Source organism: Euleptes europaea, chromosome 8, assembly GCF_029931775.1.
Source record: "Euleptes europaea isolate rEulEur1 chromosome 8, rEulEur1.hap1, whole genome shotgun sequence".
Taxonomy (NCBI): domain Eukaryota; kingdom Metazoa; phylum Chordata; class Lepidosauria; order Squamata; family Sphaerodactylidae; genus Euleptes; species Euleptes europaea.
This window is the reverse complement of record NC_079319.1, coordinates 27,677,284-27,694,152: the sequence shown is the minus strand read 5'-3', so window position 1 is coordinate 27,694,152 and position 16,869 is coordinate 27,677,284. Positions and strand designations below refer to the sequence as shown.

At 42.5% G+C, this 16,869-nt stretch overlaps 1 protein-coding gene across 2 annotated transcripts; it reads right to left on the bottom strand.

Moving 5' to 3' along the window:
- Nucleotides 1-703: 703 nt before the first annotated feature.
- GEM (GTP binding protein overexpressed in skeletal muscle) lies at nucleotides 704-16,297 on the bottom strand. Of its 2 annotated transcripts, none has more exons than XM_056854426.1 (5): nucleotides 16,208-16,297; nucleotides 13,488-13,836; nucleotides 7,152-7,228; nucleotides 4,007-4,211; nucleotides 704-1,252 (listed from the first exon to the last, which is right to left on the bottom strand). In XM_056854426.1, the coding sequence occupies exons 2-5, from the start codon at nucleotides 13,816-13,818 to the stop codon at nucleotides 975-977; spliced, it is 891 nt and encodes a 296-aa protein (XP_056710404.1). In that variant the 5' UTR covers nucleotides 13,819-13,836; nucleotides 16,208-16,297; the 3' UTR covers nucleotides 704-974. The 2 variants fall into 2 exon arrangements, with proteins under 2 accessions (XP_056710404.1, XP_056710405.1); XM_056854427.1 differs by having other exon boundaries at nucleotides 13,488-13,833; nucleotides 16,208-16,292.
- Nucleotides 16,298-16,869: the final 572 nt, after the last annotated feature.

Here is a 16,869-nt window from a genome sequence, read left to right as displayed (position 1 = left end):
AAACTCCCTCTTCTTTCCCTCCATGGTTCCAGAGCCAATTCTGTGGCTAAACCACCAAAGCAACCGTTTGGAGTGGTACAATGAGGAGGGCACCACCTCACCACAGGGATTTAGCTCACTTGTGGCCCTCAGCAGAGAAGGCAGAGATGATCCTTTACTGGACATAGCCAGCAGTGACCAAGGAGGCAATGGGTGTATCTTCCTTGAGGCATCAAAATACCTTGAACTGGCCCCAGTTGGGCCCAATCCAAATCAGGCTCCTGTTCAGCTTTTATCTAGCTGTAGGTGACTGATATGCACCATGATCTCTGTCCTGTCTGGTTCCACCCTGGCTTCTACTTAAGAAATTCACACCGTTCCTCTGTAATGGTTCCATGATGATGTCAACTTGTGTAAACATTTGCTCCCTGTTTATCCAAACATCTGATTGCTTGAATGCTGTTGATGCCTCCCTAGCCATTGGGATTGAGGATGTTATAACAACAGAGATTCAGTTGTTGGCACTTAACAAAATCAAAACCACTGGTTCACTGGGAAGAAGGTATCTCTAAGAATACCCATTTTCCTTTTCCCAGGTTTACACAATTCTGTTTACAAAAATTAGTAACAAAAATAATAATGAAAAAAACATCGTTCATTTCCCGAATGGTATTTTCCAATTCTCGGGCCATTATCCAAAGGCAGCAAGAGGAATACATCTCACTGTAAGTGCGGAATGTTCTTGTGTTTAAGACAAAGCTGTTTACTGCCTCACCTACATAAACTATAAGCCCAAAAAAGTATGAATGACTTGTTCTTCTTCCATGCATGCATAGGCTGTGCTTATTGCTGGCACATTTCATCACAATAATCACAACTGTGAATCAAAGTCAATTTACGTTGCTTGTTGGCCAATCTAATATAGATTGATTTATTGTTCAGAACGGAGTTGAGTCATGTCCGTGAGAAAGAACATCTGGAATGGCCCGATGTTCCTAAAGCACAGAGAGATCGTGGCAAGACTTGGATTTCAGTTTGAAAGCCATGTTCTTGTTTTTCTTGGCAACGATTTTGCCCCAGAATCTCCTGGCTTTCTTTGGGATGCTCTCTCGCCTCTTCTGATATGCCAACCTCTTCTCGTTCTTCTCTTTGCTGTCTCTTCTGAGCCGCACTTGACGCACAATCCCTTCAAACAGCTCCTTCACATTGTGCTGGACAGCTGCCGACGTCTCAATGAACTTGCAGTCAAATACAACAGCGCAAGCTCTGCCCTCTGCAAAACAGTTAAAGAGTATAGGTCAAAACCCTACGTGGAAAAACTGGAGCTTGGAACTAAGAAAATGAAGAACAACGTGATGGCGAAGCTGACAAATCAAATAAACAAAAGATCCAGTGAAGAGTTCCTACAAAAATGGGAATCGTATTTTGTATGTTTTGTAAAGACTGTTTTAATAGAAACTGTTATGTTATAAGATTGTATTGGATTTAGCATTTTTGAAGTCAATTATTACATGAAAATCTTATATTGGTGATAGTAGTTAATCCTTGTTAGAATGAGCATGTAGGAGCAAACTATACTTAGAGATTATTTGCTTAGATAAAGATTGTATATTTAGAGATGATTTCTTTTTAGATAAAGGTCATATCGGTATTAATATTATATCTAGACTAATTAAGGAAAAGTTACATTCACCCAATCAAAGATTGTTTCGGTATTGTAGTGATATGACTGTGCCACGCATTTTGTGTTGTATTGTATGTTTTATTTGTACTTTATTGAATTGAATAATAAAAATTTTAAAATAATAATAAAAAAGAACAATGTGGTGGCCGTGGGAGGGAGCTGAGCAGAAAGAAACCCCTTATAGCGTCATGCATGCATCTTTCTTTACTCCTCCCTTCTGTCCCCTAGTGCATTCTGGGAATTGCCACTTCTAGAACATCTAATAGTTACATTGTGGTTCCCTGAATGCCCAGTTCCCAGAATGCACTGGGAGGGGAAGAACTAGAGGAAAGAAAGATGAGGTTGAGCTTGGGGAGGAACACATCCCCCTCTAGTTACAGCCTGCCCCTGGGACCCTGCCCTCCTGCTATGCCAAGATGGCCCCAACTTTCACACCAAAGTCCAGCCCTGACAGCGCCACTGTCTGCAATAATGTAAGGCCAATTTGATGTTTGTAAAAGCTGAACAGAATGGCTGCCATAGACTATGCATATTTATCACATTTGCATACGTTTGTTTTGCATAATTTATTCTGGTGTTTGCCATTCATCAGAAGGGATGACATTATATATCACACTGAACCACTGCCTTCACGCCAATGGAAATCCTTCCCAGCCACATTCTCCTCCTTTGGGTTCAGAGATTTCACACAAGTCAAGTGGAGAGGAAATTCTCACGACGGTCAAAGAAAAACAGGACATTCCAGTCTTGCCTGGTGTAATCACAATATCTGTCCAACATTTTTGTGAAAGCCTTTAAGCATGGGGGATTCTATGACTTCCTCGCAAAAATTCCACTAATATTTTGTTTGTTAGCAGTTGGATTTTTTCTAAGGTTTATATCTAGCTAGATCAAACTTTGATCCAAAAAGAATGCTAACAAATCACATTTTGCAGTTTTTATGGCACTTTTCAAACCAACTTGGACACAGTTTAGTTCTGTAAGAAAAGGCAAAATTAGATGAATACATAAGGGATGGGAGAATCAATAACAGGATGAAGATAAATGTACTCGCATGCTTGGTACAATTTTACAAGGTGAGTTTCTGCACAGAATATTAACATTAAAAAAAATAGTAGGCTGACATACTTAGAGAGATCTGCCCAGAACAATGTATGTCACCCAGTGCAGATTGTGGGCTGATTCAAATGCTTTAAACCTCTCCACGTGGGATGTATCTGTGGATGCAGCCACATGACCCAGTGCAAGCCGGGTGATAGACCCTGCATCTAAGTGCTTCCTCATAGCAATTTGCAAAAACATAATTATATTAAAAGTAGACTATTGTGCCCATGCAAATTAACACTACTCATCAGCGTCACAAGACTTTCCAAGTCACATGACTGAATCCAAGGGAATACTCCTCATGGTGATGTTTGAAGCATCTGAGTCAATATTGCATCTGGCTGTTCTTAAGGTCATTCCAGCTACAACCTCAACCAGCCACAACTAGCGTTACCAACCTCAAGGAGGGACCAAGAGTTGTTCCAGATTTACTATTGATCTCCAGACTACAAAGATCAGTTCCCCTGCAGGAAATGGCAGCTTTGGAGGATGAATTCTACAGCATCACATCCCCTAAGAGTTTCTGCTCCTCCTAGGGTGGCCAACCTCCAGGTACTAGCTGGAGATCTCCTGCTATTACAACTGATCTCCAGCCGATAGAGATCAGTTCACCTGGAGAAAATGGCCACTTTGGCAACTGGACTCCATGGCATTGAAGTCCCTCTCTCCCCAAACCCCACCCTCCTTATGCTCCGCCCCAAAAACTTCCCACTGTTGGCGAACCCTCAGAGGTGTATTAATTCTGATATCATATTACATTCATGTATGCTGGCTGAGGAAGCATTTGTTCAAAATGTAGAATAATATATCCGGAGGTCACGTTCCTGCACATTTTTTCCACTCCTGGGCAAGTCTACTCCTATCCTACCCTACATCTGAGCAAGCTCACTACAGCACCTACCAACTTTGGATTTAGGCAGGCTTTTTTTGCTGCCCTAGCATCGTCCTAGTGTGGTGTATGGCTCATGAACTTTGGGGCTTAGAGTACTTTGTGTGTGGACTGTGTGGACTGACTTCTATTTATGTGACTGTACTTCTTTAATATTTACTTTACTGCATTTAGAGTGTATGATTTATAATATTTGGGTTAATACAATTAGGTATTGTGGCCATCATGCTGTTGTTATACATACTTTTCATTTAGTATAGGCATATTTAAGATTACCAAGACTCTGGGCAGGGTCAAAGCAGTAGAAGCTAAAAAAACAGGATTACCAGTTGTCATCTAAGGGTTCATACCTGCAACAGAGACTTCGCGACACCGAACTAGATCACTTTTGTTGCCCACTAAAATGATGGGAATGTTTTCTGCCTGACGGGCCCTGCGGAGCTGTATTCTGAGCTCCGACGCTCTCTCAAAGCTTGCACGGTCCGTGATGGAATAGACAATCAGATATGCATCGCCAATCTGCATGCAGTGATCTTGGATCCACCCGTTTGCACCCTGTTCAAATAAAACAATCACATTGAGCAAAATCTGGCCTTGTTATCTGACGATCACAAAAGAAAAGGTCACATGACCGTAACGTACAGCACCACAGCCAAAGATGCTTTCATTATGGTGGCACAGAGGACAGGGCTCCATTGTAAGTGTTGACTTAGGAAGACCATTGCTTAGGGTTGCTAACTCCAGATTGGGAAATTCCTGGAGATTTGGGGATACAGTCTGGGGAGAGCAGGGGAGGGGAAGGGCTTCGGCAAGATATAATGCCATAAAGCCTTCCCTCCAAAGTAGCCATTTTCTCCAGAGGAATTAATCTCTGAAGATTGGAGATTAGTTGTGATTCAAAGAGATCTCCAGGCTGCACCTGGAGGTTGGCAACCCTATTTTGAAGGCTGTAACCTACATGCAAATTCTGTCTTTGAACCTCGAGATGCCCTTCCCCCTATTTTCAGACCTAAAATGGCTAGCTGTGATTTGCTAGGGGTAAGAGGTGAAAAAACCCATTCTGTACACATCAGAGTAATTAGATACAAAGGTCAATCATGCAGCTGCGCTTTTAAAGCACTGCGCACAAGTAAAGATTTCAGCAGGTGGCTTTTTCTTGTGAAAGGTGCCACTTTCCTGCATAGCAAACTACATCTACCCATTTTCTCTCATTTACACATTTCAGTGTATGCAGGCTCTCTTTCCTCCTCTGCAACTGAAATCCCCTTTGGCATCTATCTTATTATTATTATCAGTTCCACAGAGGCACAGACCTTGGCTCAAATAGCCCCATATCAGATGGAAGACATCCCCACCATTTCCAGTTAAAGGATCTCAGGTAGCTGAGCTGTGGAAGACACACTAATCGCCTGGGTAACATAGGCTGAACAGGCCGGCGGTCTGAACACTCTCAAAGCAACTCCACGGATTTCAGTTGCACTCTTTTGATTCCGCTCAGTTTCATTCCAGGATGATGACTATTTATTTTGGTCCATAATATTAACTGGAATTAGGCCCAGCTATGAAAAAGCTAACAATCTGGTCAGGCATATATTCGTCACTGTCTGGCTCTTTGCATATAATGCAAAATTGCCAGTGTCTTATAAGTGCATAAATAACTCCTATTTGTCCTGGCAGCAGCAAAATCAGTGCATTCAGATTTCAGTGACAACCCACAGGCTGTTGACGAAGGAGAGGATAGGATCTGATACAGGTGAGGGCTGATTCGGACAACCATCAGGGCACTCCGGCATGTCTTCGAAATCTTGATTATTACACATTTTTTACTGATGTTGATGCAAATCCTGCAAGTGAGTAGGACAACCACTTCCTTGTCTGCTGCCACTTCAGCCACAGGCAGGACTGTTTTATTTGTGCACCACCCCAAATGCTTGAAAGCCAGCCTGCAATGGCAGACATTAATAATAAAGATAATGATAATCTAATCATAAGCAGCTGGGGCATAACTCCAGCTAGCTATGAGAAAAGAGCTGGCACGTGTGCAAGGTCAAACTAGGCATGGTGGGGAGATCCACCTACATTTGCTCATGGCCTTTTATGCTTGGCTGTGTCCCTCGCAGTCACCCCTCCAATGACTTTGGGTCTTTGTTTTGATTATGCATGCCATTTCTGACCATCAGAGTTGCCTCGCTCTCTAGGGTTGTCAACCTCCAGGTACTAGCTGGAGAGCTGCTGCTATTATAACTGATCTCCAGCCGATAGAGACCAGTTCACCTGGAGAAAATAGCCACTTTGGCAATTGGACTCTTTGACATTGAAGTCCCTCCCCTCCCTTCCCCATACCCCACCCTCCTCAGACTCCACCCCAAAAACCTCCCACCAGTGATGAAGAGGTACCTGGCAACCCTATTGCTCTCCCCCTGCGTTTTCCTGCATTTTGCCCCTATTTTGAGATACCTGTTTTATCTCACATTTGAAAATGCGGGGAAACACGGGGAGAACCAGGTGACTTCTGACAGTGGGAACCGACATGCATACTCAAAATAAAGGCCCATGTGTTCCCCTATTCTTGTGTAAAGTGGACTGTGAGGGAAATATTTAAACAATGCAGACTAGAGAGATGAGGGTAGTGGTGGCAGCCAGGCTTTCACACACACACACACACAACCATGCACTTTATTTAAAGAGGAGTCATGAATATATATGGATCTCCCCTCATGTTTCATTTGACCTACAGTAGTTGTTTAATAGTTGTTTAATAAGGAGCCCCGTGGCGCAGAGTGTTAAGCTGCAGTACTGCAGTCAAAAGCTCTGCTCACGACCTGAGTTCGATCCCAGCGGAAGTTGGTTTCAGGTAGCCGGCTCAAAGTTGACTCAGCCTTCCATCCTTCCGAGGTCGGTCAAATGAGTACCCAGCTTGCTGGGGGTAAAGGGAAGATGACTGGGGAAGGCACTGGCAAACAACCCCATAAACAAAGTCTGCCTTGGAAATGTCGGGATGTGACGTCACCCCATGGGTCAGGAATGACCCGGTGCTTGCACAGAGGACCTTTACCTTTACCTTTACCTTAGTTGTTTAATAAGCCTGATTGTTTCCTACCATAAGAAGGTGCAGTAGAGCATCTGATTCCACCAAATTTTAATCAAGCATGGTTGAAAAGTTTGCTTACATTTTCAAATGTAAGGAAAGGAACATAAAAACTGGTGTTGGGTGTAAGGGTGTTTAAAAAATACAATAAAGCATAAAATGATTGAACCTGACACATCACATTGCCTAGCACACACATTTCATATATTATAAATTTCAGAGGGTAGCCATATTGGTCTGCAGTAGAATAGCTAGATTTGGGTCCAGAGGCTCCTTAGAGACCAACACGGTTTTCAGGGTATGAGCTTTCGAGAGTCAAAGCTCACGTCATCAAATATATCAAAAACATTTTGTGTCTAAATTGTACACAAAAACATTCAATGAAGACAAACGAATGTCACACCCACCTTGTTTTCCCACATGTCAACAAGCATGATGGTTGTGCTTTCGCCATCTACCAGCAAGGTTCGTTCATAGGTGTCTTCTAGAAGCAAGGGGGGGAAAAACCCACACACTGTCAGTAATATTTTTGTTCTCAACGCCGTTCTCTTAGTCGGTTAAAACTAGATGGTGACATTGGCTGGTGAAGGAAGAATTCTGCCTTGCTCATGTGATCTCATAACACAACGGCCTTCAGGAATCCCTATAAAGCATCACAGCCCCCCCCCCCACCTTTCTATGCATGACTGCTGAGAGGAGCAGTAGGAGAGCAAGTGAAATGTGAAAACGTTTTAAATGCCCTTTGCTTTCACTGTACTTCCCCCACCCCCCAGCTCTCCATGCATGCAGCTATGAAGATTAGGATCCTGTGAGGATCACACCCCCACACCCCGGAAAAATCCTGAAAAGAATTATGTTATATTTGTCATTCAGACTGCAGTCTCTGGCCAAGAACTACACGTTGTCATAACTTCCACAACCCAAATGATTAAATCCGTAAGATTTTTTTTTTTTTTTTGCTGAAGTTATCTTCATCCTAAGAAGGATAATAAGTGGAAGAAGAAGACCCATTGGAAGAAATAAACCAAACACTGAACGTTTGACCTCCTGGGAGCAACAGACAGACGTACAGTCTCCATCCAGGCTTAGTAATGGAAAATATTTGTTTTCACTCAGTTTATGGGTGAACAGCCAGCGCCACAGCTTTAGCACAGGGTGAAAACGTTTCGAAGCCAATGGAGAGAAATCCCAAATGCTAAAATGCCAATTCTCGCTTTCTCTTTTTTTTAAACACGTACTTTAAAAGCGGTATACGTGAAAATGATAAATATGGGGAAATACTTGGTATAGCTTTACACTTCCTGTGCGTTTCATGTGTCTGCGACAGGCTCTACTACCTTCAGGGTAAAAACGATGTTTTAAAGCTGACAGACGCTTCATAATTCAGAAAATTGGGGGGGGGGAGGTGTCTCTGGGAGTACAGCTATTCATATTGTATTTATTTATTAATTTATTAAAGTTCTACCCTGCTTTCTGTCCCGACCGAGGCCTGGGTTCAGAGTGGCTCGCATCCATCAAATACAACACATAACATATAAAATCCAATAATTCAGTAAAAACTCTAACATAGGATTAAAATTTATCAGCGGCCAATTTGTGCCTATTTTGCACACTGGTCCATACTGAGCCAGGGGATGGCAATCGGGTCCCCCTTTAGGTTCGGTAGATAGAACAGAAAAGACATTTTTGATTGATTATATCTCCTCTATTTAATTTTTTTTCTTAATTGGGAAGTCATATGCGCCTATGAAATGATACATAGGACAGAAGACACATTTTAAATAAACTCCAAAGGAATAAAGAAATATCAATAAAGACACTGAAACAAAATATTAAAACTGATTCTCTTTGGCTGCTACTCTCTGTAGCCTAGCCAACTCTTTTTCTGCAGTGCTCCTGTGCTTTTAACTCTTGCATAATTGGGATAAATTCAGCAGGAGATATTTCCCCATCACTGTAATTCCAGTAGGATAGCCATGTTAGTCTGCAGAAGCAAAAGAAAACTGGGGTCTTTAAGATAGCCCTGGACTCTTGCTTGATTTTCCCCTCCTTATCTTCATGCCAGGAAAAATTTTGCTGCCTCATTTTTTTGCAGGCAAGGAAGTATTAAAACAGCAGAAGCCCCCCCGAGAAAAGATGGGCCAGTAGGAGATGCGTCTTAGTGCAATCCTAAACAGAATTATACCCTTCTAAGCCTGTTGACTTCAGTGGTCTTATAAGGGTGTAACTTTGCTTAGAAATGCAATGTCAGTGCTCTCTATTTGGGACGTAGGTCATGCCAATGGCCACAACATGAAGAATCACCCACAGGAGGGGGCTTATTGTGCTGTATCCCCTTCCCCATCATCTTGATAATCTTCTATGCCGCCCCACTTACTCCTCCTTCCCTGACACTTAATAAGCAAAGGCAGCCTAATGCCTATTAGTTCTAGGAATAATTAATGTTCAAGGCTCCAATTTTAATCCGCAATGTAATCCTCATGTTGAGGAAAACCCCTGGCAAGGAATGCCCCAGATGTGCTTTGCACAGCGGGATTCCCAGCTTTATCTTCTTTTTGCCTTGTAGGTGAAGAAGAACTAAGGCTATCTTTGCTTCTTGCTAAGGACACTATTTCCTTAAGTGCTTTTTACGTTCTGTGGCTTCTTTTTTGTGTATATAACTTTCCCTGACTACCCGGTGGAAAGGTGAGACCTGACTTTTTCTTTTTTTTAAAATGAACACATTCACAACGATTGAGTTAGTCAACATCAAATAAATGATTTGCCTGCTCAAAGCCAGGGGTACGCCTGCTTAAACAACAACAGGTAGATTAGCGGGCTCTACTATGTGAAAGCTTGTGCCACAATAAAATGTCTTTGCTCCATAATTCCTATTGTTGTTTTGCTGAAGCAGACTAATGTAGGGTTGCCAACTTTGTCTTAGGACATTCCTGGATATTTGAGGCAGTGCCTGAGAAGGGAGATGGAGCTCAGCAGAGATCTGATGCCACAGAGTTCGGCCTCTGAAGTGGCCATTTCTTCCCGGGGAACTGACTCTTTAGTCTGGAGATAAACTGTAATTCTGGGAGAACTCCAGGCCCCAAATTAGGGTTGCTAACTCCAGAATTAGGAAGGCAGCATGGTATAGCCCGATCTTGGAAGCTAAGCATGGTCAGCCCTGGTTAGTATTTGGATGGGAGACCACCAAGGAATACCAGGGTTGCTGTGCAGAGGAAGGCACTGGCAAACCACCTCTGTTAGTCTCTTGCCATGAAAACCCCATAAGGGGTCACCATAAGTCGGCTGCGACTTGATGGCACTTAACACACACACACAACTCCAGAGTGGGAAATATCTGTAGATTTGGGGTTGGAGCCTGGAGAAAATTATGTTTTGGGAGGGAGTAGGGTTACCAGGTCTCCCAGTGCAGCTGGAGGCCTCCTGCTCTCGCCATCTTTTCCTGCCACTGGGTGAACGAAGAAGATTGCTAGGTGAAATGTGTGTGTGTGGGAATCTACCTCACCTACTGCAATGACATCCCTTCTGGCGCAACCCAGGAGTGATGTCATTACATAGGATGATGCTGTAGTTTAGTTAAACCATCGAGTTTGGGGCAAATGCTAGAGTGTCACCCACAGCCCAATGATATCACTTTTGGGTCATGTTGGAAATGACATCATTTTGCTGGGGAGAGAGGGATATAAGAATAATAAATAAATAAATGCAATCATTGCACTGGGTGCATCGATTCCCACCTCCAACCACAAGTTCCCGCCTCTCCCATCACCCACTGGTTGCTGGTCCATGATTGGCAACCCTAGAAGGGAGGGAGCTCAACAAGGATATGATAATGGGCCCACCCTCTGAAATTGCTGTTTTCTCCAGAACTGATTTCTGTAATCTGGATATCAGTTATAATTCCAGGAGAACTCCAGGCCCCACCTGGAAGCTAGCAACTGTATGGTTACCCTATCTTCTGTGGTACCAAACGTGTGCTGAGAATCTTCCTGTTTGTGCTTTTATAATGAAACATTTTGGGACACCACTTATGGTGGTGTCAGAAAACTTCATGGGAAGATAAGAACAGGGAAATCAGGAGTAGATTGAAGACCTACTTAGAGTGGATATCAATGGAAGGAAGAAAAGACATTCGGTGGAAAATCCAGACTTTGTGCCTGTGGCTGGGGTTAAGAGACTAAAAATTACAAGGAGGAGGAGCGGGGTTAGGGAGGGGGATGGGAGGGGTGGAAAGGGAATGAGAAAAGTACGATATACAAACTATGTATGCTGAATAAGAAATATATATTTGAAATTTGTATAAAAAGAAATAATAATTAAAAAGACTTATGGTGGACTCAAATGGACAAAAGTAAACATTCAAGCACTAATGGCTATCACAAAGAGAAAGATAACAGGGCTGCCTAAACTGTTAGTGCTGGAAGCCATTTTAGGGTTTAAAAAAAACCCTATGCTTTGTGATGGTAACTATGGCTTTGTTCCAAAGGCAAGATGGAGTTCAAAGATAAGTCAGATCATGCTTACGAATGAAACTCTAGTTTACCCTAGCTGTAAGAAGCGCACTGAAGGTATTAATGTAACGTCACTAGGGTTGCCAAGTCCCTCCTCGCTACCAGTGGGATTTTGGGTCAGAGCCTGAGGAGGGCGGGGTTTGGAGAGGGACTTCAGTGCCACAGAGTCCAATTGCAAAAGCGGCAATTTTCTCCAGGTGAACTGATCTCTAGAGGCTGAAGATCAGTTGTAATAGCACAAGATCTCCAGCAAGTACCTGGAGGTTGGCAACCCTAAATGTCACCCTTGACTAGCTCATAACCTGTTGTGACAATGCTTTGGGTAATGGTGGTAGTGAATGATAATACGCCAATAGAATTAATAGGTGCAACTGCAAGGTATGAGTCAGGCCAAAGCCATAAATGGAGGAAGAACTGACATCACCAAGTTAATAATATCTGAATTCACATGTGGGCCTGCTTTTGGTGTACTGAACAAGTAGAAAAGCTGTTCTAGGCATTTGCAATTGCATTTCAACCTTCTCTGTGCTCTACAATGCACATGTGATTTTGATCTAAGACATGTTAATGTTTTGGGTTGTAAATTGTTGATAGTTATGGATCGGAGGTAGACCCAATAATCAAATTAAATATGACTTATTTGAAGGAGTTAGAAAGTCTCACTTCCTAAACTCTGAATCATCTGTTTGATGTACAGACCGATTAATATTAAACAGAGCAATGGCCTGTCAAGTGCTTGGACACGAGTGACCACACTGGACTTGATCAAACATCTGACATCCTGGTAACTATGAACAATATTGGCCAATTTAACAACAAAAATCCCTTTCTTAAACATCTACTTTAGTTGGAAATGTCTTTCAATGTAACTTATTTGGGTAAGACCCTGCTAGCGTTTCTGCTGGTACAAGAGAGAAGAAGGGCCCCTTCTGAGTTCCCAACAGGCTCTGTCCAGGATCATGGGACCACACAGGCCAAAAGCCACCTGGAACAGGGATGCAACATGGGAGAAAATTAGGTGAGATTACCTGTCCTCCCTCTTATGCCAGGATCCAACCCATTATTTCAATTGGTAATTGCTAAAACAGTTTGGATCAGAATATTGGAAGAGAGATTATTTTTTTAGCTTTAAACTACTAATAATCATTTAATACTAACTTAATTTCATCCAATTATATGTCTTCTTTCTTGTTTCATGTTAGATTAGTTGCATCTTGATGGAATTTACTTTGTCCTTGAGGACAAATTTCTTAAACCTGTTGTTTCTCTAGCAATTTTCTTGCCTTTCCTTCTATTTGGATTTGTAACTTATGTGTTTTGAAATGTGAGTAAATTTGGACCAAACTAGACATGGCATGCAGGGGTCCGACCTGTGGATGCCACTGCTATTTTAGAGGAGAACTAGGGCCATTTAAAAATGCCACTGTTTCAGCACTTGAAAAAGTGCACGGGAGGACATGAGATCATCTGAACTCACCACACTTTGGGACCAATCAGGATCAGTCCCTAGTGACATTTTTTAAATGTCCCAAGTTCACCTCTAAAATGGCAACGGTGTCCATGGGTCAGACCCACAGTTGCCATAACATCCAGTCTGGCCCTTTGTTACAGTGCAATCCTAAGGAGAGTTACACCCTTCTAGGCCCATGCACTTCAACAACAATGATTCAATTGGTCTGGTTTGCGACTAAGAATGTGCCAAGAGAATTAATATGCTGGGAAGAGGGCGCATGTATTGAACCTGTGGCAGGAAGTTATTGGTGATCCATAACACCCATGCAATAAAGGATCCAGCCACTACCCAGGAGATAAACTAAAATTCCTACCAATTATCTGATCTACAATCTTCTCTCCACACCACACCGTTTCTCTATATTATTATAGAGACCCAAATCACACAGAACCATACATGTTCCCTGAAGCCAGTTATAGCTTGATATTATAGCTATCAGTTTTTGTTTAAAGTCCCACTGGTTTCAGTGTAATTTGATTTCTTGTTTAGACCGCATCTTTCCTTTATATGCATTTCAGCAGATTTAAAACAAAATACCTGATATATAAACTCTCCTATGCCTCTCCCAACTTCCAAGCATATTAGATACTTGTGAGTTGAAGGATAAGAGCCAAAGGAATCACGACTTCCGTGTCAGGGTCTCCCACTTCACCTGTGGTGATGTTCCTTGATGATAATCAGTGCTTCAATGAGAGGCTCTCAGTACCCCACACGGCACTTACCTCCTAGCACTTCGCAGTCACTGTCCATGCTGTCATGCACACCTGCAAAGACATTCGCTATGGTGGTTTTGCCAACTCCTTGTTCCCCAATGAGGACCACACGATAGATGGTATTTCCTGACTCGGAGGAGATGACGGAATCAGAAGACTCTGACGACCAGCTTCTTCGGTAATACTCTTCAGGGTTGATGGTGTACCTTTTCTGTCGGAGGCACTCATGAGGGTCTTTCTGAACCATCAGGTGCCTCCCATCTGCTGGGATGCTCCAGCGCTGCTGTTGTTGCTGCAAAGCACAGCTGCTGCGACGCATTGTGACGTTGTTCAGGGTCATGGCTTTTCTCCCTACCTGCTAAAGAAAAGCAGTACAGTCATACTTCTTATCGAACACTAGGCTATGTACTGCAGCATATCTTATCTGGCTGATTAGGTGTGTTTCATACATCTGCCTCTGAGCTGGCTGACTCTCTCTCTCTCTCTCTCTCTCTCTCTCTGTGTGTGTGTGTGTGTGTATGTAAACTGTCATCAAGTCACAGCCGACTGATGTAGACCCCATAGGGTTTTCAAGGCAAGAGATGAACAGAGGTGGTTTGCCATTGCCTGCCTCTGAGTAGCAATCCTGAACTTCCTTGGTGGTCCCCCATCCAAATACTAACCAGGAATGACCCTGTTTAGCTTCTGAGCTCTGACAAGGTAAGGGCAAGCTCGCTGAAATATTACTAAGTGCTTCCCAACAGTCCTACTAGAAGGAGAGCGGCTGAAAGACACACTACCCAAAAAGGAAAACAGGAGTTCGGTTTGAAAGCACCTTAAAGACTAACAACGTTCATTCCTTCTTAGGTTTTTTGAGTCAGAGGTTACTTCATTAGTTGATCTCATGAAGTGAGCTCTGATTCACAAAAGCTTAAGGTGAGATAAGTTTTGTTAGTCTTTAAAGTGCCACTGGACTCCTGCTTTATTTCAGAAGCAGAAGAGTTGGTTTTTATACCCCAGTTTTCTCTACCTTTAAGGAGTCTCAAACTGGCTTACAATCACCTTCCTTTCCTCTCCCCCTGTGAGGTAGGTGGGGCTGAGAGAGCTCTAAGCAATGGCGGACTGGCCAGGGTGTCAGCTCGCCCAATGGCAAGTGGACCCTGTGGGCCCCTGATGAAATGAGCCCCCCTAAACATTAGACAATATGTTAAACATGTTAATGACATTTCAAGAGCTTGAAAATATAATAGAAGTTTCAATATTATTACTGTAGGCAACTATCCACCATTTATTTAAAATTTAAAAAAATTAAAAATTCAATTATAACAATCTGTATTTACATTTACTATCTGCTGTATACTGCCAGTAATATGTACAATATATGTACACTGTAATTACTAAAAATATACATTTATTTCACACAAAAAATTAATTGTACCTTTTTTCCACATATATTTTTTGAAAATTTTATTTATTTCTTATAAAATTTAAATGATAGCCTTATAGTTGTGGGTCTCCTGGCAACCAATTTGTCTCCTGGCAACCAATATTTTTAGACCCAGTCCACCACTGGCTCTAAGAGAGCTGTGACTAGCCCAAAGTCACTCAGCAGGCTTCACGTGTAGGAGTGGGGAAACCAACTCGGTTCCCCAAATTAGAGTCTGCCACTCATGTGTAGGAGTGGGGGATCAAACCCAGTTCTCCAGATTAGAGTCCACCGCTCTTAACCACCACACCACACCGGCTATACTGCTATGGACCAACACAGCTATCTGTATGGAATGGTCTTCCCAAAAGAAACTACCTCATTATAAATGAGATGTCTTGTTACAGAGGTGCAAAAAATACCAGTCGGATCAGTCCTAATTCAACTCAGAAGGAGTAAGCCAGGTTTTCTTTTCTTGTCTAAAGATGCCTTTTAATTACTCTTTGTAGGGAATGACTCCTTAGATTTGGGTGGGAAACAAAATGCAATGAGGTAATTCCTGATGGCCAATATCATTTGCAACTACCATTTTTAGGAAAGTTACTTTGATGCTCTCCAGCTCCCTCAGCAACAGCTATCTAGACATTTTGCTTATTCAGCTGAAGCTGTTTCAGCTCAAATCATGTCTCTCTAGCTCACAAAGGGAGCGTTTGCCACAGAGAGAAGGCCATGCTCAAACTTCATGTGCCATTGTTGTTCTCAAGGAAATTTGCCACCATCCCAAAGCCTGCACTTCTCATACCGTTCAGACAAGCTGTCTTCAGTTTCAAGCTCTCTTGGAAAGAAATATATGGGGAGGAAAGCCACAAACGTCTCGTTATTTGTAATGCAAACTCTTTCATGCATTTTGCCGCTCCCTGCAGAATTCACACACTTGACCTTCCCTGTCTTTTGAGAGGCGTGCAAAGATGTGAAGAAATGCTGTGAGCAGAAAGGTACAAGATGCCATGCGAAAGAAACTCTTCCTTTACTACTCTGGTCACATCCACTTTTATAAGCAAGGACTATGTTTGACAGATGTCAAACCCATCTCTGTTTATGCAAAAGATGTATGGCTCTTTTTATCTACTCTGTCTGTAAAGGATAGAGAAGGAAACTGTTAACCAATTGGTATGTGCTGCTACTTGTGCTGTTATTTAGCAGTCTAATCAAACAAAGAAATCAAGTTAGGTGCAAATTTCAAGCTGCACATTTTAATTTTTTTTTTGATGCCTACAGTATGAAAGCAATGCGTTCAAATGAATGCTCCTTAAGCAGACGCTACCTTGCTATTTACCAGGCGTTCCACCACACTCCCTTCTTCTCCGACTGCTGAATTCCCAACCAGCCTCCAGCAGGAAATCCTTCTTCTCCTCGGGGGGCTGCCTCTCTAATTCTTTCTCAGCAAACCTGGTTTATATTAAGCCCATCTGATCAGATGCAGGGCTTTTCCGTGACGTAGTTGTCCTGTCCACTGGACAGCCAGCCCCCAGCTGGACGGAAACAGGCGTGCAGAAGAGGGAGGGGGAGTGCCCACTCCTAACGGTATAATTTGTTTGCAGTCAAGCGTTATTATTTTTTAAATAATGCCTGTCATAGAAGTACAGGGCCTGTTTCACAATTTAAAAAGCAGCAAATTGGAAACTTGACTCGTGTCTTCTCTGTGCTAAAATGCTGTTGAAACTACTGATTCTGAGGGGGGGGGGAATCACCTGCACTTTATGAATACAAGAAATGGGACGAAAGCTTCAGTTTGCCAACAATCCCTTTATACAGGAAATTCCTCTCTGAAGACTTTCGTTTTATTAGTCTTCTTTGTTGCTAGGCAAATAAGAGAGATGCTCTTTCAAAAGAGTTTCAAAAGAGCTGGAAACTGTATTATTCATATGATATGTGAAAGGTATAAATTGGTTAGAAAAGTAATTAATAGAAAGTATTGATTACGAT